This window comes from Urocampus carinirostris, chromosome 12 (assembly GCF_059441175.1).
Source record: "Urocampus carinirostris isolate Australia breed hairy pipefish chromosome 12, RoL_Ucar_1.0, whole genome shotgun sequence".
Classification (NCBI taxonomy): domain Eukaryota; kingdom Metazoa; phylum Chordata; class Actinopteri; order Syngnathiformes; family Syngnathidae; genus Urocampus; species Urocampus carinirostris.
The window spans coordinates 41,174,183-41,202,035 of record NC_142360.1 but is presented as its reverse complement, the minus strand read 5'-3'; the positions used below and the strand labels follow the sequence as shown (position 1 = coordinate 41,202,035).

The 27,853-nt window shown below is 44.6% G+C and overlaps 2 protein-coding genes across 3 annotated transcripts in view; both read right to left on the bottom strand.

Moving 5' to 3' along the window:
- Window positions 1-38: 38 nt before the first annotated feature.
- LOC148356049 (LIM homeobox transcription factor 1-beta-like) lies at window positions 39-24,443 on the bottom strand. The gene is made up of 8 exons (XM_088348853.1): window positions 24,321-24,443; window positions 19,277-19,464; window positions 7,023-7,243; window positions 5,460-5,638; window positions 3,471-3,548; window positions 3,354-3,414; window positions 1,113-1,292; window positions 39-157 (listed from the first exon to the last, which is right to left on the bottom strand). The coding sequence occupies exons 1-8, from the start codon at window positions 24,441-24,443 to the stop codon at window positions 39-41; spliced, it is 1,149 nt and encodes a 382-aa protein (XP_088204979.1).
- Window positions 23,257-27,853, bottom strand: part of LOC148356048 (retinoic acid receptor RXR-gamma-A) — a 65,350-nt gene continuing 60,753 nt past the window's right edge. For both annotated transcript variants that reach the window (XM_088349061.1, XM_088349062.1), the window contains one exon: window positions 23,257-26,301. In XM_088349061.1, the coding sequence (XP_088205187.1) occupies window positions 26,151-26,301 (151 nt within the window). In that variant the 3' untranslated portion in view covers window positions 23,257-26,150. The remainder of the gene's footprint in view (window positions 26,302-27,853) is intronic.

Below are 27,853 nucleotides of genomic sequence, written 5' to 3'. Positions count from 1 at the left end.
GTTTGTGTGTTGTCCAGGAATATATGCAAAAAAGTTCCTCAGGAGGCAAAGTAAGAGTCCTGCATGGAGTAGAGGCGGTCGATAGGAGTCGGGGTCAGGGTAACGGCCGAGGACAGGCCATCCACGTCCGCCGTGTTGCCAAAGGGAACATCCAAACCTGGAAAAAAAAACAAAAAAACAAAAAAAAACAGTTTTTCGATTTCATCGGATCCTGGAACAGCAAAGAGCGGGCGTGTTCAGGATGCAGACAGCGGGCCGGATTTGGCCCGCCAAGGATTTTAATCTGGCCCGCGCCAGAAGAACAAGAGAAAAATGAGCCGCAGTTTGAAATATGAGCACTTGATGTCACCCTAGCAAATGAACTCATTCTCCAATACAAGTTCTTTCTCTTTTTCTCTCTCTCGCGCTCTCTCTCTTTCTATTTTATTTCACTTTATCTCTCTCTTTCTACCTTTAGAGAACTCTCTTTCTTTGTACCTTCACTTCTCTCTCTTTGTACCTTTACTTCTCTCTCTCTTTCTCTCTCTCTCTCTCTCTCTCTCTCTATTTCTAGCTTTGTTTCTCTCTCCCTCTCAATCTCTCTACCTTTATTTCTCTCTCTCTCTCTCTCTCTCTCTCTCTCTTTTTCGTTCTTATTTCTCTCTTTCTCGCTTTATTTCTCTCTCTACCTTTATTTCTCTTTCTCTCAACCTTTATTTCTCTTTCTCTCCTCCACTTTTTTTCTATTTTTTGTTTTACTTTCCCTTTCGTTCTCTCTCACACTCTCTCTTTCTATCTCTTGCACTTTTTTCTTTTCCCTATTTATCTCTTTATCCCTCTCTTTCTTTCTCCCTCTCTCACACTTTCACACACACTCTCTCTTTCTCTTGCCCTCCCTCACTCTTTCTGTCTCTCCGTCTCTCACTTTTGTTGATTCTCTCTTTCTCTCTTCCTCCTCCTCTCTCCTCCGATAGCCAAAAACAGCTCCAAGTCGGAACTAGCGTTAACGATCGGATATATGATGGAAATAAAAACACGCTAACGCCGCTCTTATTCACCTATTCTCTATCCTCTGCGAAGAACAGAGTGTCTGGGCGAATGAGCACCCCCTGCTGTTGGCTTTGTAAATTTACCGTAAGGGTGCATGTGATCTCCCGGCATCCGAGGGGGGGTCAAGCCCGGCGCCAAGGCTTCCGGGTCAAAGTCTTGCTGCTGCGCTCCGGTCCGGTCCATCCGCCGATGATGCTGCCGGACGTGGGAGTAGGGAGACCCCGGGTGTTCCAGCTGAGAGGCAGGTTCACCAGCGGGGGGCGCTGCCGAGCAGGGATCCGGAAACAAAATATTTCTTTCGGTAAGAAGTTCTTTTTGCATTTCTGATGAAATTTCAAATAGCGGTTATCTGCCTCCTCTTCATCCTAAGAATCGGTATCGAGCGTTAATCCGTTATCCCCAAAGTAAATCGAATGCTGTTCCTGAACCGATTTTAGAAAATGGCCAGAAAATGAATGTAGCGTGGGTTTCTTAGCTGGAAAACGGGCGAGACAATAGCTGAAATCCTTCTCTGGTACCCTGACAAATTGGATCACGATCTGATATTTCAAGCATTTTTCTAAAGGTCAAAGCATTTCCAAAAGTGACCAGTTTACAGCTGTAAAACATCTGCAAATGTGTATTATAGTACGGCAATTGTTTTTAGACATTGTGAAAGAGTTGTAAATGTTTGACTTCTCTTTCCAGAAGTCAACCCTTGATTGTGCAGACTTTTGTGTATTAAGGGAGCGTAAAAATGAATCGCAAACGTTAATTTTGGAGTCTTATTCGAATACACTCCATACATTTAAATGCCAAGCGGATGTTCCAATCATCGTTGGAAACGGTGACTACTGGCTGAATATATTCCGAGGTAAAGGAGGCGATCGAGAGTTTGATTGGATAATGCGGGCTGCGGACCGTGTGGCGTCGATAAAAAGGTTGGGGACGCGAGAAGTGCAAGAGAAAAATGAGCTGCAGTTTGAAAAATGACCACAAGCAAAGAAACTCATTCTCCCTTACTAGTTTTCCCTCTCATTTTCTTTCTTTGTTTCTCTCTCTCTCTCTCTCTCTCTCTCTCTCTCTCTCTCTCTCTCTCTCTTCTCTCTCTCTCTCTCTCTCTCTCTCTCTCTCTCTCTCTCTCTCTCTCTCTCTCTCTCTCTCTCTACCTTTATCTGTCCCTCTCTCTCTCTCTCTCTCTACCTTTATTTCTCTAACTCTCCTTCTACCTTTATTTCTCTCTCTCTGTTTACCTTTATTTATCTCTCTCTCTCTCTTTCTTTCTCTGTCTCTCCCCCCCTCTCTCTCTCTGTCTCTCTCTCTCTTTCTACATTTATTTCTCTCTCTCTCTCTCTCTCTTTACCTTTATTTATTTCTCTCTACCATTATTTTTGTCTCTCTTTCTCTTTCTACTGTTATTTCTCTCTCGCTCTCTCTCGCTCTCTCTCTCTCTACCTTGAATTCTCTACCTCTCCTTCTACCTTTATTTCTCTCTCTCTGTCTACCTTTATTTCTCTCTCTCTCTCTCTCTCTCTCTTTTTTCTCTCTCTCTCCCCCCTCTCTGTCTCTCTCTCTCTCTCTTTCTACCTTTATTTCTCTGCCTCTCTTTCTACCTTTATTTCTCTCTCTCTTTACCTTTATTTATCTCTCTCTACCATTATTTTTGTCTCTCTCTTTCTCTTTCTACTGTTATTTCTCTCTCTCTCTCTACCATTATTTCTCTCTCTGTTTGTACATTTATTTATGTCTCTCTCTCTCTCTCTCTCTCTCTCTCTCTCTCTTCCACTTTTTTCTATTTTTTGTTTTTCTTTCCCTTTTGTTCTCTCTCACACTCTTTCTATCTCTCGCACTTTTTTCTTTTCTCTATTTCTTTCTCCCTCTCTCGAACTTTCACACACTCTCTCTTTCTCTTGCTCTCTCTCACTCTTTCTGTCTATCTTCTTTCTTTTGTTTTTTCTTTCTCTCCTTCTCTTTTACTTCGCCCGTCTCCTCTGATAGCCAAATATAGCTCCGAGTCGTAACGAGCATTAACGATCGGATAAATCACGAAATCGTTCAGGCAGAGCCTGACGGAAGCACGGTCAATAATCTGTCGAGTCTGTTTATTCGTAAAGGGAAGTCACGGACGAACAATGCAGGAATACTTTAAGGCGGATTTTTATTTGTATCTGAGGAGTCAATATTTGATTGTAACCACGCCACATTTAAGAGAAATCGCTACGTGACCACTAGGGGGCGTTATTGATCCGCTACGCGGTTTTTATAGTTTGGGGGTATCCGGTTCCAGACCCGTGCCGACGTTTCCGCGATCCTATCCGGAATTCCGAGACGGCCTCGGAAAATACCTTTGGGACGCGCGGGCTTCCCCCGTTCCTGCTGCAGTTGCCTCCTGGCCAGTTTCTTCATCTAGGAAAAGAAGGCGTTCGTCGGAGGAGGAAGTGCTAGAGTGTGCGCGGTCTTACCTTGGCTCTTTGGTTCTGGAACCAGACCTGAACCACTCGGACAGTCAGGCCGGTGTCCGCCGCCAAGGTTTCACGTACCTTGGAGAAAATAAAGGAGGGGAATCGGATTTATTATTCTTACCGTTTAAAGAAATCATAACATACAACTGTAAACACACTGCCAACGCGGCATGATGGGTAATGTGGTTCTCATGTTTTTGAGCGCATAAGGGAGAGGGACCGGAGAGTCACTTTGTATCGTTTTACCGTCGACCTTTGTTGTGGACAAAATATTTGAAGCGCGGTTGCCTATTTCTACTTGAGCCGTTGTTTCAGATTGTAGGCGTTTGATGCGTTAAACACGTTGAACCGTTGTGTGAAAATCCTTGAAGTACAGTAGCATACGTGGTATTTCCTGTCCAGTATTGTTCCTGTTTATTTTGTCCTGTTTAATATCGGTTTCCAGTTTCGTTCCCGTCTAGTTTGTCCTGTTTAATTTCGATATCCTGTTTTGAGATCAACCCTGTCCGTCCCGTTGTTTAATATCGGTTTCCAGTTTTGTTCCCGTCGAGTTTGTCCTGTTTAATTTCGATATCCTGTTTTGAGATCAACCCTGTCCATCCCGTTGTTTAATATCGGTTTCCAGTTTTGTTCCCGTCTAGTTTGTCCTGTTTAATTTCGATATCCTGTTTTGAGATCAATCCTGTCTGTCCCGTTGTTTAATATCGGTTTCCAGTTTTGTTCCCGTCTAGTTTGTCCTGTTTAATTTCGATATCCTGTTTTGAGATCAATCCTGTCTGTCCCGTTGTTTAATATCGGTTTCCAGTTTCAATCCCGTCTATTTTTGTCCCGTTTAATTTCGATATCAATTCTTTTCTGTCCTGTCCTGTCCAATATCTGCCCCATCCGTCCGATATCTGTTCGGGAAATTGATACCGATCTCGTCTGCCTCTGGTCTGGCCTCCTCTCATTTCACGCCAGACGGCTGCCTAACGTGCATGACTCCCCGTTTTCCGTAAAATGAAAGGACTGTGTGAGTAACGTCACGCGTTTGGGTCCTGATCCTTTTCCAGTTCCTGACATTATGTGTTTTTTTTCTTGGTTCTTTTTTCTATAAAAGAAGAAGAAATATGGTGCCCCTGTGACTCTAGTGGTTGAGCGATCCAAACAGACAAAAACAATCAAACCAAGATATTTTTATTATTATTTCCCAAATGTCTAGCAAAAGGAACCTATGTAATATTTATGTGAATAGACAAAACAGCTAACTGTCGGACATGATTCTTAAGGAAGTGACAAGAACCTAGAACAGGATCAGGACCCAAACGCGTGACGGTCTTACACAAGTCTTTTATTTTACGGGAAATGGGGAGTCATGCACGTTAGGCAGCCGGTCTGGCGTGGAAAAACGGGAAGCCAGAGACCGACGAGACCGATTTCAATTGCCCGAGTTGATATCGGACAGATGGGGTCGATACCGGACAGGAAGTGACAGACAGGATAGATAAAGAATCAGGACATCGAAAATAAACAGGAGAAACTAGACGGCAACGAAAACTGGAGAAAATAATAAACAGGACAAAAACAGACTGAAACAAAACTGGAAATCGATATTAAACAGGACAACAATATACGGGAACAATACCGGACTGGAAATACCAACAGGTAAACAGGACCGAGTCAAAACCCACGTCTTGCGGGGCACGGGGTTTGTTGACGGACTGACCAAGTAAGAGAGAGCGCACTGATTGGAAAGCCAATCTGTGAATGAGCCGCAGTTGGTGCCACACGGGCGGGGCCAATCGGGCACCATGGCAACCGTGACACACACGGGCGTGGCCAATTGGGCGCCATGGCAACCATGACGGGAAGTGGAAGCGGTAGAGTGAAATGAGCATACGCTTCTTCCTTTTCCTTTTTGGAAACGTTATGTTAACGTCGCTTTTGTTTTTCTCACGTTTGAAATAAAGTTTGATTCACTTATTCAAAAAGTAACAAGAAGGACCTGACCTTCCGACAGGGTTTGGACGAAACCTCAAAGGAAGCTTTGAAGAGCCGCCTTTGCTGGGTGCTCAAAATGGTGCGAGGTCTTTTGGGACGTTTACTTTCTTCTTCCTCCGATCCGACCCGGGCGTTTGTCGCGTTCCTTGAGTGCTCGCGGTTCTCTCCGTCCGTGTCGTCGCTTTTCCCTGGGAATGACAAGTGAAGCCTTAAGAAACAAGATAGGTACCATCGGTGATGAGTTTATAGATGAGCGGCTATCGTAAACGTCGGGGTCGCGTGTTCGATTCCCGATACCGGGCGCGCCCCGAAGAGAGCGATTGGGTCGAGGACTTTTACTACTTCGAACAGAGTATACTCTCGGCCAGGGATCGGGATACAGTCATTCTTCTAAAAACATGGAAAAATGTCTCTCCCCCTGTCTCATAGGAAAGGGGCGTCGGTTTTACATCAAGGAAAATGAAACTACTAATGTAGTGGTAGAGTAAGAGTACACTTTCTTCTTCACAAATCTACTCGAGTAAAAGTCAAAAGTAGATCGGTTTCAAACGTCAAGTTAGGTCAAGTCCTGTTTATTTGTGATGCCTTTTATCACAAGAAGTCTGAAAGGGCTGCACAGACCACAGACTATTACGAGAGCATCCCCTGATCTAAATCCTACATGAAGGCAAGGAAAAACTCAAAACTTCAGCATGATGATGTAATACTCCAAGAAGTACAAAATGTCCCGAAACTTGCTTAAGTAAATATAACTCTTATGGAATCTCCTTTGCTGGTGGCCAATCTTAACCAGCCGGTACATTTGTAGTATTACTCTTGTTGTCTTTTTGTAGTATTTCATCAATCTGTATTTTGTAGTATTTCTGTCGTAATTTTTAGGGTATTACTGTACTATTATTTTGAAGTATTTTTACAGTGTTTTTTGTTGTATTTCCACTGGATATTTCTGGTAGTATATCCGTGGTATTTTTGTAGCATTATTGTCATAATATTTATGTTGCAGTATTTTTGTATTATGGTATTACTGTTGTGGTATTTTTGTAGTATTTCCGGGTTTCTATACTAGTATCTTTCTAGTATTTCTCTAATATTTTTACCATTACTGATAATTGAATTTTTGTATAATCCGGTTTTGATATTTCTGTTATAGTATTTTTGTAGTATTTCTGTGGAACAATTTTGAAGTATTTCCATCCTAGTATCTTTCTAGCATTTCTCTTTTTTACTAATACTGATAGTTGAATTTTTCTAGTAATCCAATTTTGATATTTCGGTTATAGTATTTTTGTAGTATTTCTATAGTATTTTTTTTCTTATGAGAATGAAGACAAAATGATATGTTTGGTCCCTATTTTGATGCACTTCGTTTGAAATTTAGTTTTGAAGAAATCTTGTCAGAAATTTGTAGTATTTTGGTGGTATTTTTGCCTCGCCGTGTTTACGAAACGACGGTGACAAGACGGGTGGTTGAGATGTTAGTCGGAAATAACTCAGCCTGTCGGCTACCCGTCGGTCATTCCGGAGGGGTTAGGACAGCGTTAAAAGCAGAATCCGGTCCAAAGGGGATCTCACCCGCGTCCGAGCGAGTCGGGCCGTCCTCCCGTCGGTGGTAGTCTTCCCTGGAGCACAGCAATCGGCCTTGGCGCAGCGCGCAGAGGTCTCCGGTCCTCAAGGGGGCGCCGCAAAGGCTACAGGTGAAGCAGCGCAGGTGGAAGACGGCGGGCCCGGCTCTTAGCACCAGCTCCGAAGGCCGGATGCCCTTGGCGCAACCCCCGCATCGCACCGCAAACAGCCTAATGCGAGAGAGAGAGACCCAAACGTGGTGGAATTTGCTCCATGCAGAGGATAAAGCGTGCTGTCATTATGACAAATTTAGGCTTGTCACAGCTATTTAGCGTTAGCATTATGTTTAGCTTTAGCTTAACTTCTCCCGGTTCGTGACCGGGTGGAAACATACATTGGCCTGGAGAGGCGCGGGTGCCACCAGGTTGTACATGCCCAAGACACACCACAGGAAAATGGACCCCGACAACCCATAGTGCATAAGGGATCCAACCAACCTGTATTTCTATAGTGCAGTGGTTAGCACATTGGCCTAACACACGAAGGTCCCCAGTTTGAGATCTGGTGGAAACATTTAATGACCTAGAGAAGGATGGGCGCCACCAAGTTGACTTGCCCAAGACACACCACGGGAAATTGTACCCATACGACCCTAGTGGTCAAGGGATCCAGCCAACCCGTGTTCCATAGTGCAGTGGTTAGCATATTCGCTTGACATGTGAAAGGTGCCTGGTTCGAGATTGGGTGGAAACATATGTTGGCAGAGAAAGATGGGCGCCACCAGGCTGTATTTGCCCAGGAAACACCACAAAAAGTGGTGCCCCTACAACTTCTGTGATTAAGGGATGCGATGCAACCAACTAGCACATTGGCCTAAAACGTGAAAGGTCCCCAGTTTGAGTTCTGGTGGAAACATTTGATGGCATGGAGAAGGTTGGGCGCCACCAGGGTGACTTGCCCAAGACACACCACAGGAAAATGGACCCCGACGGCCCATAGTGCATAAGATATCCAACCAAATTGTGTTTCTATAGCGCAGTGGTTAGCACATTGGCCTAAAACGTGAAAGGTTCCTGGTTTGAGTTCTGGTGGAAACATTTGATGGCCTGGAGAAGGATGGGCGGCACCAGGTTGACTTGCCCAAGATACACCACAGGAAATTGTACCCTTACGACCCTAGTGGTCAAGGGAACCACCCACCTCGTGTTTCCATAGTGCAGTGGTTAGCAGATTTGCTTGACATGCGAAAGGTCCCCAATTCCAGATCTGATGGAAACATTTAATAGCCTTGAGAGGGATGGGTGCCACCAGGCTGTACTTGCCCAGGAAACACCACAGAAAATGGTGCTCCTATGACTTTTGTGGTTAAGGGATCCAACCAACCAGTGCAGCGGTTAGCTCGTCAGTCTATCACGCCAAATGTCCCCGGTTCGAGATCTGGTGGAAACATGTAATGGCCTTGAAAAGGATGGGCGCCACCAGGTTGACTTGCCCAAGACACACCACAGGAAATTGTACCCATACGACCCTAGCGGTCAAGGGATCCAACCAACTCGTGTTTCCATAGTACAGTGATTAGCACATTTGCTCGGAACGTGAAAGGTCCCCGGTTCGTGACCAGTTGGAAACATACAATGGCCGGGAGAGGCATTGGGGCCACCAGGTTGTACTTGCCCAAGACACACCACAGGAAATTGTACCCTTACGACCCTAGTGGTCAAGGGATCCAACCGACTCGTGTTTCCATAGTGCAGTGGTTAGCACATTCGCTTGACAGGTTCCCGGTTTGAGATTGGGTGGAAACATATGTTGGCCAAGAGAAAGATGGGCGCCACCAGGCTGTACTTGCCCAGGAAACACCACAGGAAATGGTGCCCCTACGACTTTTGTGATTAAGGGATCCGACCAACCAGTGCAGTCTAGGCTACTGGGGAATTTTGCCGATCGCACGGGAGTCGCGCATCTTAGCCCCTGGCAACGCTGAGCCGGGGTCGCCGGGGCCCCCGGGACCCCCCGGGGCCCTCCAGTAAAGGCGCACGGCGGGCCGTGGCTCCGGTCGGAACGGGGCAATCGGGAATCCCGGCGGGAGAGGCCGTCTCGGGATTATGCCGGGACGGATCCCGGAGTCTGCCGGGACAAAGAGCCAGACGCCCCCACAAAAGAGGAACCCGGCGGGACTATTGTCCGAGCGGCCGGCATCCGATCCTTTCGGGGGCCGTCACGCCGCCGCCACCGCGTCGTCCCTCCGAGAAACTTTCGGGTTCTTCTTTCAAGTTATTTATTTGTGTATAGCGGGGGTGTTCAAACCTTTGAGAAGGCGGGGGGCCGGGCGGGGTCGGCTGAAAATGTGGGAGGGACGACGATTCAGCTTAGAATAGTTTTTCTTAAATTCACCCTCCGTCAGAGGTCGTAGCTCGTTTTTGTAGCATTTTCATTTGACTGTGAAAAAAATGCAGCTGTGCTGTTAAAACAGCTTCTGGTTGCTTCACCTTTTCACAGTTAGGCTGTATTTAGCATATTTCATCCGGTAGTGCCTCTCGATGTGATATTCTTGAAAAACAGCCACAGTCTCTTGGGGCAGACGCGGTTGTTTTTTGGATTTTGGTGAAAAAAAATACTCCGAATTCCACTTGTCCTGGAAGCGGCAGTCCCAGCAGTCAACTTTCCTTTTTTTCCAGTACAAATGTATTTCATACTGCAGTGAAAATACTAGCAGGCCACATATGATTTATTCTATGACAGGCTCCGGACCAGTACAAATGGGATCACTGGCTGTAACCGGCCCCCAGGCCAAATTTGTACATACTTGGGCTAAACAATACAAAAAATAGATAAAATAACTAAATCCTGTCTAAAACAGACCAGACCATAATTAGCCTGAGACCCATTATTTAAAAAAAGAAAAATCTGTTCTTTGGTGGTTTCCACATAAATATTTGCTTTTCTATGGTATTCTTTCAGAAAGGGCTTTCTTCTTCCCACTCTTCCACGAAGGGCAGTTTTATGCCAACCAATAGTTGTTATTGAAGGAGTTCTGCCCTATACATAACGACTGAGATATCCGTCACCCGGGAGGAGCTAGGCTGACGGGTACAATGTCACCTGAAGTGGCTGGGGCTATTTCCTGTTGAAATCAAATGTTTCAAACGGACTGCAAGTTAACTCAAACCGACATCCTTTTTCTACCAGACTTCCGTTTAACGCCGATTAAAAAAAGAAAAGAAAGAAACAACAACAAACCTAGCGAAGGGATAGCCTAGCAGTCAAAACCTTATACCTTTCCTGATACTTTCAGAGCAGACAGAGAAATTTGACAGAGAGGGAGACCTCGTTTATCGATATTGGTCAGCAATCTCATTCGTCTAAGAGACAATCAGCTTTCTTATACCCTCCGGAGCAGACGCATCACGTCAGCCATATCACGTGTTGTTTTTCTCTTACTGGGCGCATACTTCCCGGAATCGACAATGTTTTTCTCAGAATGTTTTCGTCCTCTTTCGATTCTGCAAAATGAAGCGATTTCCAAGAAAATCGGAGTCGCCCTGACCCAGCCAAATTCCTGTCAGCTTCGCAAGCTGTTCCAAACCAAACCGAGTTTAAAGGTCATGTTTAATCTCGGAAGAAACAAGCCTGGAATTTCCTGTCGAAACAAATGTGTCCTCACTATGTCGATAAGCTCCGACTTCCACAACAATACCTGTGTGACGACACAAACGTCCCTACTTTTATATATAGACTAGATCATGTGCACCACCCTGTGGACTATATATATAAATAACAGTCAATGCCACTTATATATTTTGACGATTGTATTATGCGCAGGTCGCCCTACCTCCGCTGTGTATGCCTGCAGGTCATCCAATGAGAAAAGGGGTCTCTTGGTTGCTTCTTGGATTAGTTTTCTCTTTGTGCCGAAGGTTTCGAGGGCCGGACAGGTCTTGGTCGGTTTGCGGCGGTTTTAAGGTCTCTCCATTTGGATATTTTTGCTCACACCGTGCTCCGATTGCATGGCTTTTTTCTGTTTCTGTCTATGACTATTATAACCTCATTACTCATTGTGACTACGTCCTCGTCCAAGTCTGGTCATCCGCTGACTCCGTCTGTGCAGTTACCAAGGTAACGGCGAAGCATCCTCGAGTTCGCCAAGGGTCGGCTCGAGCTCTTCGGGTCGCCTGCCTCCAGGCTTCGGCGGTATGCACTTTATAATGGCCGACGTGCCGCAGGCTCGCATTCCTCAGTGTGAGAACGGGCCGAGGGAATGCTCGGAATGTTCGGGTAAAGTGACGATGCGCCGTGCTCCTCGCCGGGGGTCGCCGGCATTGCCATCCGACCGATTCTAAAAATAGCTCACCTTCTGCTGAGGCACAGTCCTATCCTGCACTCCGATGAGTGGAATTGAGAAATGATTCAAAAAATGTCCAAATTTTTGTCATAATTAGTCATTAAAATAATGTCAGGGTTTGTTGCCCGGAGTCCTTCTGTTCTCCACAAGATGGCAGTTTCACCCCGTTTTCCAGTCCCCTTCACATTTCCTCTACCCAGGTGTTTCCAATTGGACAATCGGCCACCTCACTATAAACCGCATGGGCTCCCACCTCACTTTGCCGAACTGTTTCGATTCCTCTAGACTTTCGCTCTCAAACGACTTCCTCCCTGAAGTCCCTTCCCCTTACAGTTTCTCCACTCTAAGACCTGCCACTTCAACGCTCTTCTTAAAGGTAGTCCCGAATCTCTTTTTCCAGATTCTCTGTGTTGGAGTCTGCAAGAGACATGAGAATGTGGAGCAGGTTGACCTTCCAACAGGAGTACGACGCTAAAGATGAAGTCGAATTTTCAACGGGATGGTTTATGTCACGATTACTGATGCGAGGCAACTGTGCCCGTTCCTTTGGTGAAATGAAATGAAATGAAATGAAATGAAATGAAATGATGTGCATTTCTATAGCGCTTTTCAAGTCAATGACTTCCCAAAGCGCTTTACATTGTGCTTCACATTTCCCAATAGCGGCCGTGATCTGTGCAGCCATGTAAGGCGCTAACCTGCTTATTGGGGGTAATTGGGGGTTAAATGTCTTACCCAAGGACACTTCGACATGTAACACGGACAAGCCGGGATTCGAACTGGGATCCCTTAATCCTAAAACGATCGCTCTACCTCCTGAGCTACTGCCGCCCCACTGGTCACTGATTGGCTCCCTGCCGTCTTCCGAAAGGAAGCCCTCAGATTGTCTGCGAACCTACGCTTTCCGCTAGGCAAGCTTTGTACTATCCGACATTCTTATGCCTGATTCCTGTTGCCGACCTGTTTCCGGACCCGATTCTGATTTTGCTCCTCTGTCCCGGCCATCGAACCGTTTTTGCCCCGTTTCCTGCCTGATACCCGTTGCCGACCACGTTTCCGGACCCGTTTCTGATTTTGCTCCTCTGTCCTGGCCATCGACCTGTTTTCCCTGGGTCCTGTCTCCGTTCCTGGTTTGTGACAATTTAACCCTTTGAAGGACTTTTGATAAACAAAGACATGTCTTCACGATGACACTAGTCACTGAAATCCATCAAGCCGGATATCAAAAAGTGCAAACTCCCCGAATTCAATCTTCATTTCATTTTAAAACGGACTCATAAGAGAAACAACACCATCGGTCTAAAACAAGATACCTCAAAACACACTATCATGCCAACAGGTTAAAAAAAAACTGCCTAAAAGCATTCCTGCGTGGTTTGGAGAACCTTATTGTAATCAGTTCGTTTTGATCCCTTTTAAAAGTAAACCCGTGAGCTGATTTCCAATATGGCCGCTAGCCTCTGACCTTATGATTGACACCCCTCCCAGCCAATAGCAGGCTTTTAATTCACTCAGTCCTTAACCTATGAGGCCCTGTATTTAAAACACCAGCATGAAAAAATTGCCTTCAAAAAGAAATAGTGATTGATTCAAATGTTGATTGGCACATTGGTTAGCCAATGAAATGACAAAGATTATTTGATGCAATTTTACAGGAAGTTTTCAAATCACAGCCTAAAACAGGGCTGTCAAACTCATTTGACCTCGGGGGCCACACCATAGAACAAACGTTCTGTCGGGGGCCGGACGAGTCGATTCAAGAGAAAGAAAAAGAGAGAGAAAGAAATAAGAGAAAGAGGGAGGGAAAAGGAGAGAGGGCCAGACAAAGGAAGAAAAAGAGAGAGAGGGAGAGCGTGTGAGAAACAAAAGATAAAAAGTCGTGAGAGAGGGGGGAAAAGAAAGGGAGAGGAAGATAGAAATCCAAAGAGAAATAGAAAGACAGAAGGAGAGAAAAGAGAAAAGAAAGCGCAAAGGGTAGGAAGAGAGAAAGAGAAAAGAGAGAAAAAGAAAAAAGGAAGTGAGAGCAAAAAAGGTTAAAAGACACAGAGAGAGACAGAGACAGAGACAGAGAGTGGGAGAAAGGGGTGGAAAAGAGAGAGAAAGAGAGAGAGAGAGAGAGAGAGAGAGAGAGAGAAAGAAATCCAAGTAGAGTGTCTTTGTTGGAGGCACCTGGCTTTGACAACATCAAGTGGACATATTTCAACCTGCAGCTTGTTTTTCTCTTGCGCTTCTCTGAGTGTTGTCTGGCGGGCCGGATTCAATCCCTTAGCGGGCCTGTTCTGGCCCGCGGGCCGCCTGTTTGACACCTGTGGCCTAAAATAAATGTAACTAGGGGGAGGGGGCAATACTTTTGCAAGGCACTACTAAGGAGCCCACTCAAGTACTACTGGGTGACTTAAACCCCCTCCCTTCCCTCCGGCATGTACTAAAGCTGTAATGCTCCCTCCGCGGGTGGAGCGATGCGCTCCAGCGGATCCATTCGGAGCCGTGTCCGCTTTCCGGATCGGGTTAGCGGGATCTGGATACGGATCTTCGGGGTCGAGGACGCCGGCTACGCCAGAGGCTAGCGCCGCGCGCCGCGTAAACGAGCGCCGGAGCTGATGTCGATTTAGTTCGAGGAGCCCTTGACCCGGGGCCGTCAAAGTCATTTCCTCGCTCAGGGTGTCGGAGTAGTGGGTTTGAGAGAAAGAGGGAAAGAAAGAGAGAGGAGGGAAGGGAGAAAGATGGAGAATAAGGGGGAGAGAGAAAGAGAGCGAGAGAGAGAGAGAAGGTAAGAAAGAGAGAAGAAGGAGAGCAAAAAAGAGAGAGAGAGAGCAAAATAGACAAAGGGTAAAAAAGGAGAAAGAAAGGGAGAGAAAAAGAAAGAAATAGAGATAGAAATGAGAAAGAGAATGATCAAAAGAATGAGTAAAGAGAAAAGGCCAGAGGGGAAAAGAGTGAGCATGAGAAGAAAAAGAGAAAGAAAGGGAGTGAGAAGAAAAGACAAAATGAAAAATGATTTTTTAAAGGAATAAAAAATAGGGAGAAGAAATATGAAAAAGGGGAAAACAGAAAAGTAGGGGAAAAGAAAGAAATTCAAGAGAAAAAATACAGAACCCCCCAAAATTTCTTTCTTTTTCCTTTGAATTTTTTTAAAATTTTGATTTTTTTTTCAATTTGGAGTTTTACTTTTTGTTCTATTTTTTTTTCTATTTCCTTTTTTCTTGAGTTTTACTTTTTTGTCTTATTTCTTTTTTTATTTTTCGTCCATTTGTTGTCTTATTTTCTAATTTCAAAAGTCAAAAGGAGCACATTAGCCACCATATTTCATCTTCTTCCGCTGCACTTTTAGCACTCGTTTTTGGCGGCAGCCATCATGATTAGGGGGTTCGGCGTCTTGCCCGAGGACAATTTGACATTCAACAAACGGGATTCGGGAATCGAACCCGCGACCGCCTGAAATGAGCGCTCTACAATGTACATCACGTTGACCCATTTACCCATTCGCTCACACGCCGATACCGGGGGTATCGGGGGTTTCGATTTCACTTTTAAAATCCGAGGATTCCGACAAACGGTTTCCCGCACTACCAGGGAGCGCCAGCAGGCGGCAGTGTGTCTCCTCTTTGCAGACGTGAGAACCGAGAGGCGGAGTTTTGTCAGAAAGCCTCGTCGGTCAGGTCGGATATTTCACGGTCGGACGGAGCGATTCCCACGATGCCGCGCGGGGGGTTAGCTTTCCAGATGTCGCCGCGAAGCCCGTGCCAAAGCGAGTTCCCGTCGTCGTCGTCATTCCTGACAGATTTCTGGCCACCTTGCAAAATTGACCGGGTTGTAAAACCCCAATTCGGTCAGAAACGTGAACGTCCGCCATCTAACCCGGTCGGGGAGAAAATGTCACAAAGGTACTGCCCTCATTTTTGATAGAAGAAGAAACATCAGAATGAAAAGAATGAAAAGAAGTCCGTCAACAAAGGCAATGGCTAACTGCGGTCTGATGAGACAAAGTAGAATGGATTCGGCTCAGACAGTGCGAAGCATGTGTGGCAGGAACCAAGTAAGGAGTACACCGTGTTTGTGTCGTCGAACATGGTGTTGGCAATATCCAGCTGGAAATGGGTAGTTCCATTTCATGAAGGGAAACACAAACTCAAGGATGTACTGAAATCCCGGAGCAGCGAACGATCCCCTCCTTCCAAAACCTGTGTCGCAGGGTGTTTCAGTCTGACAAAAACCCCAAATACGAGATGACCGAGGCTTTTCTAAAGGGTCTGAAGGGGATGTCTCCAGATTTAAATCCAACAGAACCTCCTCAAGCAGAAGGTGGAGAAGCACAAGATCTTGAATAATTTGCAAGGCTCTGCTAAAATCCACGGCCATAAGGATTGGAGCGGTTCTGCAAAATCACGGTGGCCACACCAAATAGTGACACATCAGGAACTTTCACTTTAGGGTGTACTCACTTTTTTGGTTACCAGGGGGTTTAGCGACCAATTGCTCTATTTTGAGTTTTTTTCAGGGGAAAAATATACAGACACCGTTATTTAATGTATATATGTACATGGAACAGACGAGAGCGTCTAGATTTCTTCTGAATTTCCAAGATTTGAGAAACTATGACTTGACTTAAATGTCCAATTTGAGGATTTCATTGGGTTTCCTAGGCGATATGCGTGCTTTTAACAGGATTCCGTGAACATCGGGTCCGACTCCATCGAGTTGAAGCGCAAAGAGGTTGTAAAATACGTGAATTGAACAGGGGGACACGAGTTTTGCAACACCCTCTTTTCAATTTGTTCATTTGCACAATATCAAGTATTGAACGCATTTGGTTTATTTACATGAGTGTGCCTCACATGGTGAGTCTTAATATGTATATTTTTGGAGTTCTTTATCGATAGCAGGGTTGTCAAACTCTTTTCATCTTGAGCAAGAAAGCGAGAGAAAGAAGGAAAGACATAAAACAAAGAGAGGAATAGAGAGAAAGACAAAGAAGGGGAGAAAGAGATAAAGAAAGGAAGAAAAAGACTGAGGGAAAGAGAAAGACTGACAAAGAAAGAGAGAAAAAAAACACAAGGAGAGAGTGAAATAAAGAAAGAATGAAAGAGAAAAAGAGAGAGAAAGTGAGAGAAAGAGAAAGAGAAAAAGAGATAAAGAAAGGAAGAGAAAGACTGAGGGAAAGAGAGAGAAAGACTGACAAAGAAAGAGAGAAAAAAAACACAAGGAGAGAGTGAAATAAAGAAAGAGTGAAAGGGAGAAAGAGGGGGAAAGAGAAAAAGAGATAAAGAAAGGAAGAGAAAGACTGAGGGAAAGAGAGAGAAAGACTGACAAAGAAAGAGAAAAAAAAGACAAGGAGAGAGGAAGAGAGAGAAAGAGAAAGACGTAGAGAGACATGCAGCGAACCGATTTCCAGGCGCAGCTCGTTTTGATCTCGCGCTTCTCTCAGGCTGCTTTCAAAGATGGCAAGATGACAAAAAGTCCTGGCTGGGTGGGTTTGGTTGAAGGGGGGGGGGGGGGGGGGGTCAATCCTTTCGCAAGGTGCCACCATGAGGAAATACGTCTTGTCAGGTTGGTGAAAAGTGTGGAGGGGATTTAGCCCTCCGCCATATGTTGCGCCCCCCCCCCTCACTATCACGCGGGCCAACGGATTTAGCCATCGGAAGGCGTTTTGACAAGGCGTCGGACCCCCCGCCTGCTCGGAAAGGGGGGGGGGGGGGGGGTCGGGGGCGTCCCGCTCGCCTTTTCCTCCCAACAAACCAGAGACTTTTTAGAAAAGACAAAATAGAAGAGAAAAAATTGAGAGAGCACAATGAAAAGAGTACAATAGAGGGAAAAAGGAGGAAAAAAAAGAAAGCGAGAGATGGGAGGAGAATAAGAAAGAAAGAAAGAAAAAAGAGAGAGAAAATCAAAAGAATGAGAGAAGAGAAAAAACAGAGAAAGGAAGAGAGAGATAAAAGGTGAGCATGAGAAAAATAGAGGGAAAGAAAGGGAGAAAAAAATGAAAGAGAAAGAGAAAGCAAGAGACGGGAAAAGAATTAGAAATAAAGAAATAAAGATAGATAGATAGATAGATAGATATATAGATAGATAGAAGATGAAAAAAGAGAGAAACAACATCAAAAGAACAAGAGAAGAGAAAAAAACAGAAAGAAAGAGAGAGATAAAGGGTGAGCATGAGAAAAATAGAGGGAAAGAAAAGGAGTGACAACAAGAAAGAAAGTATGAAAAAAGAAGGAAAGGGTACAAGAAAGTGAGAAAAAGGAAAGAGAAAGCAAGAGATGGGAAGAAATAAGAAAGAAAGAAAAAAGAAAGAAGATGAGAAAGAAAGAAAATCAAAAGAATGAGAGAAGAGAAAAAAACAGAGAAAGGAAGGGAGAGATAAAGGGTGAGCATGAGAAAAATAGAGGGAAAGAACAGGAGAAAAAATAAAAGAGAAAGAGAAAGCAAGAGACGAAAAAAGAATTAGAAAGATAGATAGATGTCTAGATAGATAGATAGATAGATAGATAGATAGATAGATAGATAGAAGATGAAAAAAGAGAGAAACATCAAAAGAATAAGAGAAGGGATAAAAACAGAGAAAAAAAGAGAAAGATAAAGGGTGAGCATGAGAAAAATAGAAGGAAAGAAAGGGAGTGACAACAACAAAGAAAGTATGAATAAAAAAGAAAAGAAAAAAGAAACAAGAAAGAGACGGAAAAGAATAGTTGTAATATTGTAATCTCGTGCAGTCCTTTCCTTTGAGACATTTTTGTGATTGAGGGCGTCAGAAATAAATGCGACTTGACTTGAATATGAAAGAAAGAAAATGAGAAAGAGAGAGAAACATGTAAAGAGTGAGAGAAGAGGAAAAACAAAGAAAGAAAGAAAGAGATAATGAGTGAGCATGAGAAAAATAGAGGGAAAGAAAGGAGTGACTATGAGAAAGAAAGTGTGAAAAAAAGAAAGGAAAAGGTGCAAGAGAGGGAGGAAATGAAAAAAACTGGGCTCTTACTTTATTTCCTTCTCTTTTTTCTCTTTTTTTTCTCACCCTCTGTTTTCTGCCCAGCTTTTTTCATATTTCTCCCTCTCTCTCTCTCTTTTTCTCTCTCTCTCTCTCTCTCTCTTGCTCATTTTCCTTTCTCTCTCCCCCCTTTTCTCTCTCTCTCTCTTTTTGTCTCTCTTTCGTTTCTCTCTCTCTTTTTGTCTCTCTCTCTCTCTCTCTCTCTTTCTTTTGCCTCTCTCTTTTTGTCTCTCCCTCTCTCTCTCTCTGTCTTTCCTTTCTCTCTCTCTTTCTTTCTTTCTCTCTCTCTCTTTCTCTTTCCTCTCTCTTTTTGTCTCTCCCTCTCTCTCTCTCTTTCTTTTTCCTCTCTCTTTTTGTCTCTCCCTCTCCTTCTCTCTCTCTCTGTCTTTCCTTTCTCTCTCTCTCTTTCTTTCTTTCTCTCTCTCTCTCTCTTTCCTTTCTCTTTTTGTCTCTCCCTCTCTTTCTTTCTCTTTCCTCTCTCTTTTTGTCCCTCCCCCCTCTCTCTCTTTCCTTTATCTCTCTGTCTTTCTCTCTCTCTCTTTCTTTTTCTTTCTCTCTCTCTCTCTTTCTTTCTTTTTCTTTCTCTCTCTCTCTCTTTCTTTCTTTTTCTTTCTCTCTCTCTCTTTCTTTTTCTTTCTCTCTCTTTTTCTTTCTCTCTCTCTCTCTTTCTTTCTTTCTCTCTCTCTCTTTCTTTCTTTTTCTTTCTTTCTCTCTGTCTATTTCTTTCTTTCTTTCTCTCTCTTTCTCTCTCTCTTTTTTTCTCTCAATCTTTCCCTTTCTCACTCTCTCGGAAATCAAGCCGCGAGCGTCTCGGCAACGTCGAGTGGCGTTATTTCAAAGCAACGCTGTTTTTTTTTTTTTCCTCTCGCACTCCTCTCCCGGATTCGGACCCTCGTCCGGCCCGCGTCCCGCCTCTTTCGACCCCCGCCCTCCACTTACCGGGTGTAGTCTCGCCGGCAGTAGAGTTTCCGGTCCCGCAGGAAGCAGGAGCCCCCAAGCGCGCCCCCGCAGGCCGTGCAGCGCGTGCACGCGCGGTGCCGGAGCCCTCCGGCGACTCGCAGCAGGAAGCGATCCGAGATGGGACCGCGGCAGCCGGCGCAGATCGGGACCACCGGCCGCATCCTCCTCTGCGGGGGGAGAGGGGGGAGGAACGCGCCGGGTTAGCGTGCGCGCGACCGCCCCTCAAAAGTGCGCGCGCCACCTCAATTATGGGAAGGGATTGTCTCGTGTCAACTATGAGATGAGATTTCCAAAAGTGTCCTTTGTTACGTGCTAGTCCCGTTTCGTGGCGGCGCCATCCAGAGCTGTATCCAATCGGGCTTTTTGCTGGAAGTCACGTGTCCTTTTCCTCTTATTTTCTTCTTTATGGTTTTACCCATTAACCTTCTTTTGCACCTAACTCTTCCTTTCTTTCCTGCCCTTTTATCTTTCTTTTCTTCTTATCCGATTTGTCACTTTTTTTTTCTTTTCCCCCAAGCTTTTTTTCTTGGTTTTCCCTTTCCCATGTTTTTCCTCTCTTTTTCTTTTTCCTGTCTTTTTACTTTCCTTCTTCTTTTTCTCTTTTTTTCCTTTCCTTTTTTGTCCATTTTTCTTTTTTTCTCTCTTTGAAGTCATTTTGTACATAATATGAACTTGTCACGGTTGCCGATATGCTTCACTTGTGCCCGCTCCTTTGGACTCTGATTGGCTCCCTGTCCCTATTTAAACCCACTCCTATCCGTCCCCTTTTGTCAGTCCGTCTGCAAACCTCAGTTTACTCTAGGCAAGCCTTTCGACCCTGACTCACTCCCGTTTTTGCTCCCGTCTGTTTCCCGGCTTCGACCCGTTTTTTTAACACGACCACGTCTAATCTCCTCTCCTGGCTTTTGACTCTTTTCTGACCCCGACTTTGTTTTTTGCTCTCCTGTCCCGGCGACTGACCCGTTTTTTTCCTGTTCCCGACATCGCCGTCGCTCGCCACAAAAGCTTCCATACGTTTTTAATCACAATCGTTTTCTCGAATCGGGACAACGATACTTACGATACTCTCCTTTACATAAACACAATGTATATTTTCAATCCAATCCACTTCAACTTCTTGAAATCCAACATCAAATTGAATGATAACCAGCATTTTTTAAAAAATAATCATTTTTCCAAGCAGCCATGAATATTTTTGAATGAATACACTTATTATATTACTATACGCTTTATTTTGTGATTTTATTTTTCAACACAAGGATACTGCTGGAAGTCTCAATTTGCCTACGGGGATGAATCAAGTATCTATCTATCTATCCATCTATCTAGACATCTCTATCTATTTCTCTATCTATCTGTCTAGACATCCATCTATCTATCCATTTCTCTATCTATCTATCTAGACATCTATCTATTTCTCTATCTATCTATCTACTGTATCTATCTATCTATCTATCTAGACATCTATCTATTTCTCTATCTATCTATCTATCCTCTACCTAGACACCTATCTTTCTATTTCTCTATTTATCTAGACATCTATCTAGACATCTATCTCTCCTTTTATTTCTCTATCTATCTATCTATTTATCTATCAATCTAGACATCTATATCTATTTATCTATCTATCCATCTCTCTATCTATCTATCTATCTATCTATTTCTCTATATATTTCTCTATCTATCATCTATCTAGATATCTATGTAGACATCTATCTATCTATCCATTTAGACATCTATTTCTCTATTTATCTAGAAATCTATCTATCCATCTATTTCTCTATCAATCTATCATCTATCTAGACATCTATTTCTCTATCTATCTATCTATCTATCAATATATCCTCTACCTAGACACCTATCTTTCTATTTCTCTATTTATCTAGACATCTATCTAGACATCTATCCTTCTATATAGACATCTATCTATCTAGACATCTATCTAGCTCTGTATCTATCTATCTATCTATCTATCTATCTATCTATCTAGACATCTATCTCTCCATCTATTTCTCTATCTATCTATTTATCTATCAATCTAGACATCTATATCTATTTATCTATCTATCTATTTCTTTATATATTTCTCTATCTATCATCTATCTAGACATCTATGTAGACATCTATCTATCCATTTAGACATCTATCAATCTATTTCTCTATTTATCTATCTATTTCTCTATCTATCTAGAAATCTATCTATCCATCTATGTATCTATTTCTCTATCTATCATCTATCTAGACATCTATCCTTCTATATAGACATCTATCTATCTAGACATCTATCTAGCTCTATCTATCTATCCAACTATCGATCTTCTAGAGAGCATTTCCATTTCTCCGATTGACAATCATCAAAATAATACACGACGAAGATGATCTTATTTCATAAACGCAGAAGGTCGATTTTTTGGGAGTCAGATCCATCTGATTTCGAGCATTAGAGAATGGATTTCTTGAAAATGACATCATCTGGAACACTCCTTTCGATTTTGCATTGAACGCACTTCAATTTGTATTTCTCAAATCGGGAAACCAAAGTCTCCAAATAATACACGACTCCCATTCGTTTTGTCTGGCATGAACAAATAGGATATTATTCTATTTGAAGCACCATTGTATTTCTCTTCTTTCCAGACTTTTCATTTCTTAAAACGGACGACTTTCAAAATAATGTCCAAGAAACCTGGTTTTTCACCTCGTCGACTTATTTTGAGCGTTTGAATTTTGGAAATCCCCCCAAAAAGACAAAAATGTCCGACCCCGGGATTCGACGAACGTACCTTCTTCTGCTTCTTCTCGGAGGAACTTTTGCAGAAAGTCTCACAACATCTCCCGGTTGACGCCGCTCACCTGGAGAAGTTCAAGCCTTAACAAGTCCTTTCTCCTTCTTAACTGGGACGCGCTCTCTTTCTTGGCGCTCCGGCTAAATATTCTAAGGACAGAGAGAGAGAGAGAGAGAGAGAGAGAGAGAGAGAGAGAGAGAGAGAGAGACTTGCACCATGTGTGTTTTTGTGCGTGTAGATGCAATTACCTCCACAATATACCCCCTGCCGCTCGCTCTTAGGACTCAAAGTATTCCAAAGATGGGACAAGGATACATAGGAAGGATACAAGAAAGGAATAAAGAAAGAAGGAAAAACAAAAGCAAAAAAGAAAGAAACAGAGAGAAAGACATGAAACAAAGAGAGAAATAGAAAAATGAAGAAAGAGAAAAACCTGGGAAATAGTGAACGAGAGAGAGAGAGAGAGAGAGAGAGAGAGAGAGACGGAGAGAGAAAGAAGGGAAGAAAAAGAGGAAGAAAAATAGATTGGGAAAGAAAGAAAATGGAAGGGATTTAAAAAAAGAGAGAAAGACAGAAAAATTAGAAAGGAAAAACAAAAATAGATCAGAAAAGCCCTACACAAATGCAGACCATTTACCATTCAAAGAAACAACAAAGAACAAAAGAAAGTAAGTAAGAAAGACAAAGAAAAATGGAGAGGACGAAAGAGAGAAGATAAAAGAAACACAGAGAGACAGAAAGACGGAAAAAAAAAAGACCGAAGAAGAATATTCAACAGAAAGAGAAGATAGAAGAAAAAAACTTGCACCACAATAGACCCTCCCTCCCCCCATCACCACCCAACAAAGACAGAAAGAAAGAATAAAGAAAGAGAGAAAAGATGAAAAAGGAAAGAAATGGAGAGAAACATAAAAAGAAAGAAATGGAGCAATAGCGGCGTTTCGCAGGCTGAACCAGTTCGGGCCCGCGGGCCGCCTGCTTGACACCCCTGCCTTATAAGGAAGCCAAGCGCTCAATACTCACGTATATTCATCGGAAAACGGGAAGAAACATGTAAAAGCGTCCGAGAGCCACTAGGGAGCGCCAAAGGACCCCCGTGTCGGATAAACAAGAGAAGCACAAGAGTAAATGTATTTCTTAATACTTTTATTTTGTAAGAATACTCTGGCGTTTTTTGGAACAAACGCATTTGTTTTGTTTTTTTACTTTTGTTCAACGACTCTCTGAATAAAATCCGATTCCTCCTCAAATACTTGCTTTTTTTTCCCCCGAACGTACACTTTCCGCCACGTTATTTACAAAAAAACTAGGACGGTACTCGGTCTTTACCGGAAATCCAGGATGACGCCGCCGTGGTCGTTTTTACACGGCCGCGAAAAAGTTTTTGCCCCGTTCCTCAAGTCTGTGTTTTTTTGCACTCGTTCCTAAACCTTTTTCAAGGCCAAATTCAAGCACTTTCAAGGCCAATTTTTCCAGTACCTTCAAAGAAAGAAAATCCAGCCCAGATCAAAAGAACAGGATGGTAATATGAATTCTGGCCTGTACCAGAAGCTCTTTAAGGAGAAATGAAAAAGGAATTGGTCCATCTTCGCAGTCCCTACTGAAGAAAAGCAACCCAGAGCATGATCCTGTCACCACCATGTTTGACATTGGGAATGATGTCTCCAGGGTGATGCGAGGTGTTACTCTTACGCCAAACGTAACCAGTCGGTGCCCTCAGACTCAAGCGCTCTTGAATCATGAAGCAGGAAAGCGATCCAAAACGCAGCAGCAAGTCCGACTCCGAATGGCTCAAAAACAAAATGAAGGTTCTGGAGTGGCAGAGTCCGGGTTTAAATCCAATCGAGATGCTGTGGGGTGAGACTATAAACGGGCAGTTCATGCTGGAAAATCCCTCCAATATGGCAGATTTGAAACAATCTCGCAAAGAAGAATGGGCCAAAATTCCTCTGTGGAGTTGTGAAAGACTCAAGTCAACTTTATTTATAAAGTCCTTACCAACTGCCACAACACACGCATTACCAACTATGTTTGATTTCTGTTATTGGTACCGAAGGTAGCCCAACTCGCTATGAGCTTTAAGGGGACAATTACCTACTCACCCTAACCCATATAGGTTTTGGTTTTGGTGCCTTACTAAATGGAGTCATCATTGAGAAAGTGCAATTTGTATTTCCTTGGGTTATCTCGTTGGGAAGGCCAGACCTCCCTACCCCCTGCCGCTTCATCCTGCTCACCCGACAAGATCCTGAGGAGTTTCTGAGCCAACCTAGAGACAGAGTCTCCCCAGCGTGTCCTCGGTCTTCCCCGTTGGTGGCACACGCCAGGAACACCTCCCGACCAAGGCGTCCAGGAGGCATCCTTATCAGATACCTGAACCACCTCAACTGGCTTCTCTCAATGCAGTCCCACACTCAGTCCCTCCCAGATGACTGGGCCTACCCTGAGTGCGCCCAATCTCGACCTGGTTAGTACTTGGATGGGAGACCGCCTGGAAATACCAACCGCTGTAAACTCGGCTACCTTATTGTGGAGGAGGAGTTAGTGTCTGTCAATGATCCTAGGAGCTATGTTGTCTGGGGACTTGAAGCTCCTGGTAGGTTCACCCATGACACGCAGGTCCTAGGTGAGGGGCCAGACCAAGCGCAGACCCCTTGTGAGGGAAAAGAACAGACGCCGGGAGGGGAGATACCAGGGACTCCCTCTGGAACCAGGCCTGGAGGTGGGCGAGACCCTGGTGGTCAGGTCTTCGCTCACAGGGGCCAGCTGGATACAACCCCAAGGGATGACATAGGTCCCATGATAGGTAGGTCTTAGGTGAGGGACTGACTCAAGCGCAGACCCCTTGTGAGGGAAAAGAACAAACGTTCGGAGGAGAGATACCGGGGACTCCCTCTGGAACCAGGCCTGGAGGTGGGCGAGACCCTGGTGGTCAGGTCTTCGCTCACAAAGGCCAGCTGGAGACAACCCCAAGGGATGACATAGATCCCATGATAGGTAGGTCTTAGGTGAGGGACTGACTCAAGCGCAGACCCCTTGTGAGGGAAAAGAACAAACGTTCGGAGGAGAGATACCGGGGACTCCCTCTGGAGCCAGGCCTGGAGGTGGGCGAGACCCTGGTGGTCAGGTCTTCGCTCACAGGGGCCAGCTGGATACAACCCCAAGGGATGACATAGGTCCCATGATAGGTAGGTCTTAGGTGAGGGACTGACAGAACCCTTGTGAGGGAAAAGAACAAACGTTTGAAGGAGAGATACTGGGGACTCCCTCTGGAACCAGGCCTGGAGGTGGGCGAGACCCTGATGGTCAGGTCTTCGCTCACAGGGGCCAGCTGGATACAACCCCAAGGGATGACGTGGGTCCCATGGGGTCACCACTGGTGGGCAGCGCCAAAAGGGTCAGGTTCACTGAGGGGTTCTTGGCGCACTGATCCCCTGTTGTAAAAACTGTTTTTTGGGTCGTCTCTGAGTGCGCTTAAAACCAGTTTACGAGACCCTGGTGGTCAGACCTTCGCTCACAAGGGCCAGCTGGAGACAACCCCATGGGATGACATAGGTCCCATGATAGGTAGGTCTTAGGTGAGGGACTGACTCAAGCGCAGACCTCTTGTGAGGGAAAAGAAGAAACGTTCGGAGGAGAGATACCGGGGACTCCCTCTGGAGCCAGGCCTGGAGATGGGCGAGACCCTGGTGGTCAGACCTTCGCTCAAAGGGGCCAGCAGGAAACAACCCCAAGGGATGACGTGGGTCGGTGGGCGGCGTCAAAAGGGTCGGCTGCGTAGAGAGCCTGGTAGCAGCCATCGGAGGAGTCCTGGGCGCACCGAAGCCCCGTTGCAAAAACTGTTTTTTGGGACGTCTCTAAAACCGGTTTGATGCTCTGAAACCGAGTGATAAACATCCCCCAGAAAAACACAGAAATCAGGAAGGGGGGCGAGTACCTAATCACGCCATTGTCCTTGTTCTAAAAGAATCCATCTGGACACGTGTAGCGTCCCGGCCCCTCCACGAGTCCTCTTTTGTATTTCTGGACGGGGTTTTATTTACAAGAGGGGTTTTGCGGGGAGGGGGTCAGGACGGGATCTGATGGGGGGCCTCCAGCATCTCCATGAGGAACGTATCGATGGGCGTGTCGCCGATCAGTTTGAAGAAGAAGAGATGCTCCAAGCACTTGAGGCCGATGGAGCGCAGGGCCGGCAGGCGCAGCAAGAGCTTGGCGAACCTGAAAAACACACAAAGGATATCCGCAATCGGTGCCTTGCAAAAGTAGTGACCCCCCCCAGAACATTACGACACGATGCCATGCTTCAGCCTTCGAACGATAGAAAAGAACTCAAACTATTTCCTGAGAATCCACAACATGTGAGACACGATTGGGAAAAGAATCCAAAATATTTCTACATGTATATTTACAACGAAAAACTGGAAAGTAAGTGTTGCCGGTGTTTTCAGCTCAGTCACATAAATCCAGAAGTTCCCCGATGGCTTCTGAATCATCCATTGTTGACCGAAATGACTAACGGCGACAGAGTCAAACTAAGCCTCGGTTTAAAGGCACCTGTTCTATAACAGGCTCAGAGGTCTGTGAGAGGAGACACTGGGGAACAGAATGAATAATGTTGTGGAAAAGTTCAAAGCAGGAATCGGTTACAAGAAGATTTCACAACATTTACATATCTCCTGGAGAACTGTATGGGCATTGATATTTAGCTGGAGAGAGCATAAAAGCACTGCAACCCTACCAAGACCTAGCCCAAACAAGCAGAAAACTAATCAGAGAAGCAACCAAGAGGTCCAAGATCACAATGGATGACCTTCAGGCATACATAGCTAAAAAAGAGAGACGTGTAGCAGCCAAAGGAGGGGGCCTGGGCGCACTGAAGCAAAAGAGAAAGAAAAAGAAAGAGAGAAAAAAAGAAACAGAGAAGAATAAAGAAAGAGAAAAACGAGAGAAATAGTGAACAAGAGAGAGAGAAGGTGTCACGGTTGCCATGGCGCCCAATTGGCCCCACCGTGTGGCACCAGCTGCGGCTCATTGATGGATTGGCTTTCCATCTATTCAATCTCAGTGCTCTCATTTTTCTTTTGTCAGTCCATCAAGGAACCTCTGCCCTGCAAGATGTGGGTTCTGACTTGGTCCCGTTTTCCTGTTGGTATTTCCAGTCCGGTATTGTTCCCGTTTATTTTTGTCCTGTTTAATATCGGTTTCCAGTTTTGTTCCCGTCTATTTTTGTCCTGTTTATTATTCTCTCCAGTTTTCGTTCCCATCTTGTTTGTCCTGTTTATTTTCGATATCCTGTTTCATTATCTATCCTGTCCTGTCCAGTATCGACCCATCTGTCTGATATCAACGGATTGGAATCGATCTCGTCGGTCTCTGCCTTCCTGTTTTTCCCCGCCCGACCGCTGCCAAACACGCATGACTCCCCATTTGCCGTAAAATCAAAGGCTTGTGTGAGAACGTCACGCGATTGGGTCCTGATCCTGTTCTGGTTCCTGACAGAAGGCATACATAGCTAAAGTTGGACAATCTGAGCAATTCTGCATAAATCTGCTTTATAAGAAAGAGTGGCAAGAAGAAAGCCAAATGGGGTTAAACAAAGTGCTCTGGTCAGATGAGACCAAAATGAAACTTTTAGGGTTGAATGCCAAGCGTGCCTGAAAACATCATTCCCAATGTCAAACATGGTGGTGACAGGATCATGCTCTGGGTTCTTCAGCAGGGACCGGGAAGATGGATCAAATCCTTTTTATTGAATTTAATGAATTAAGAT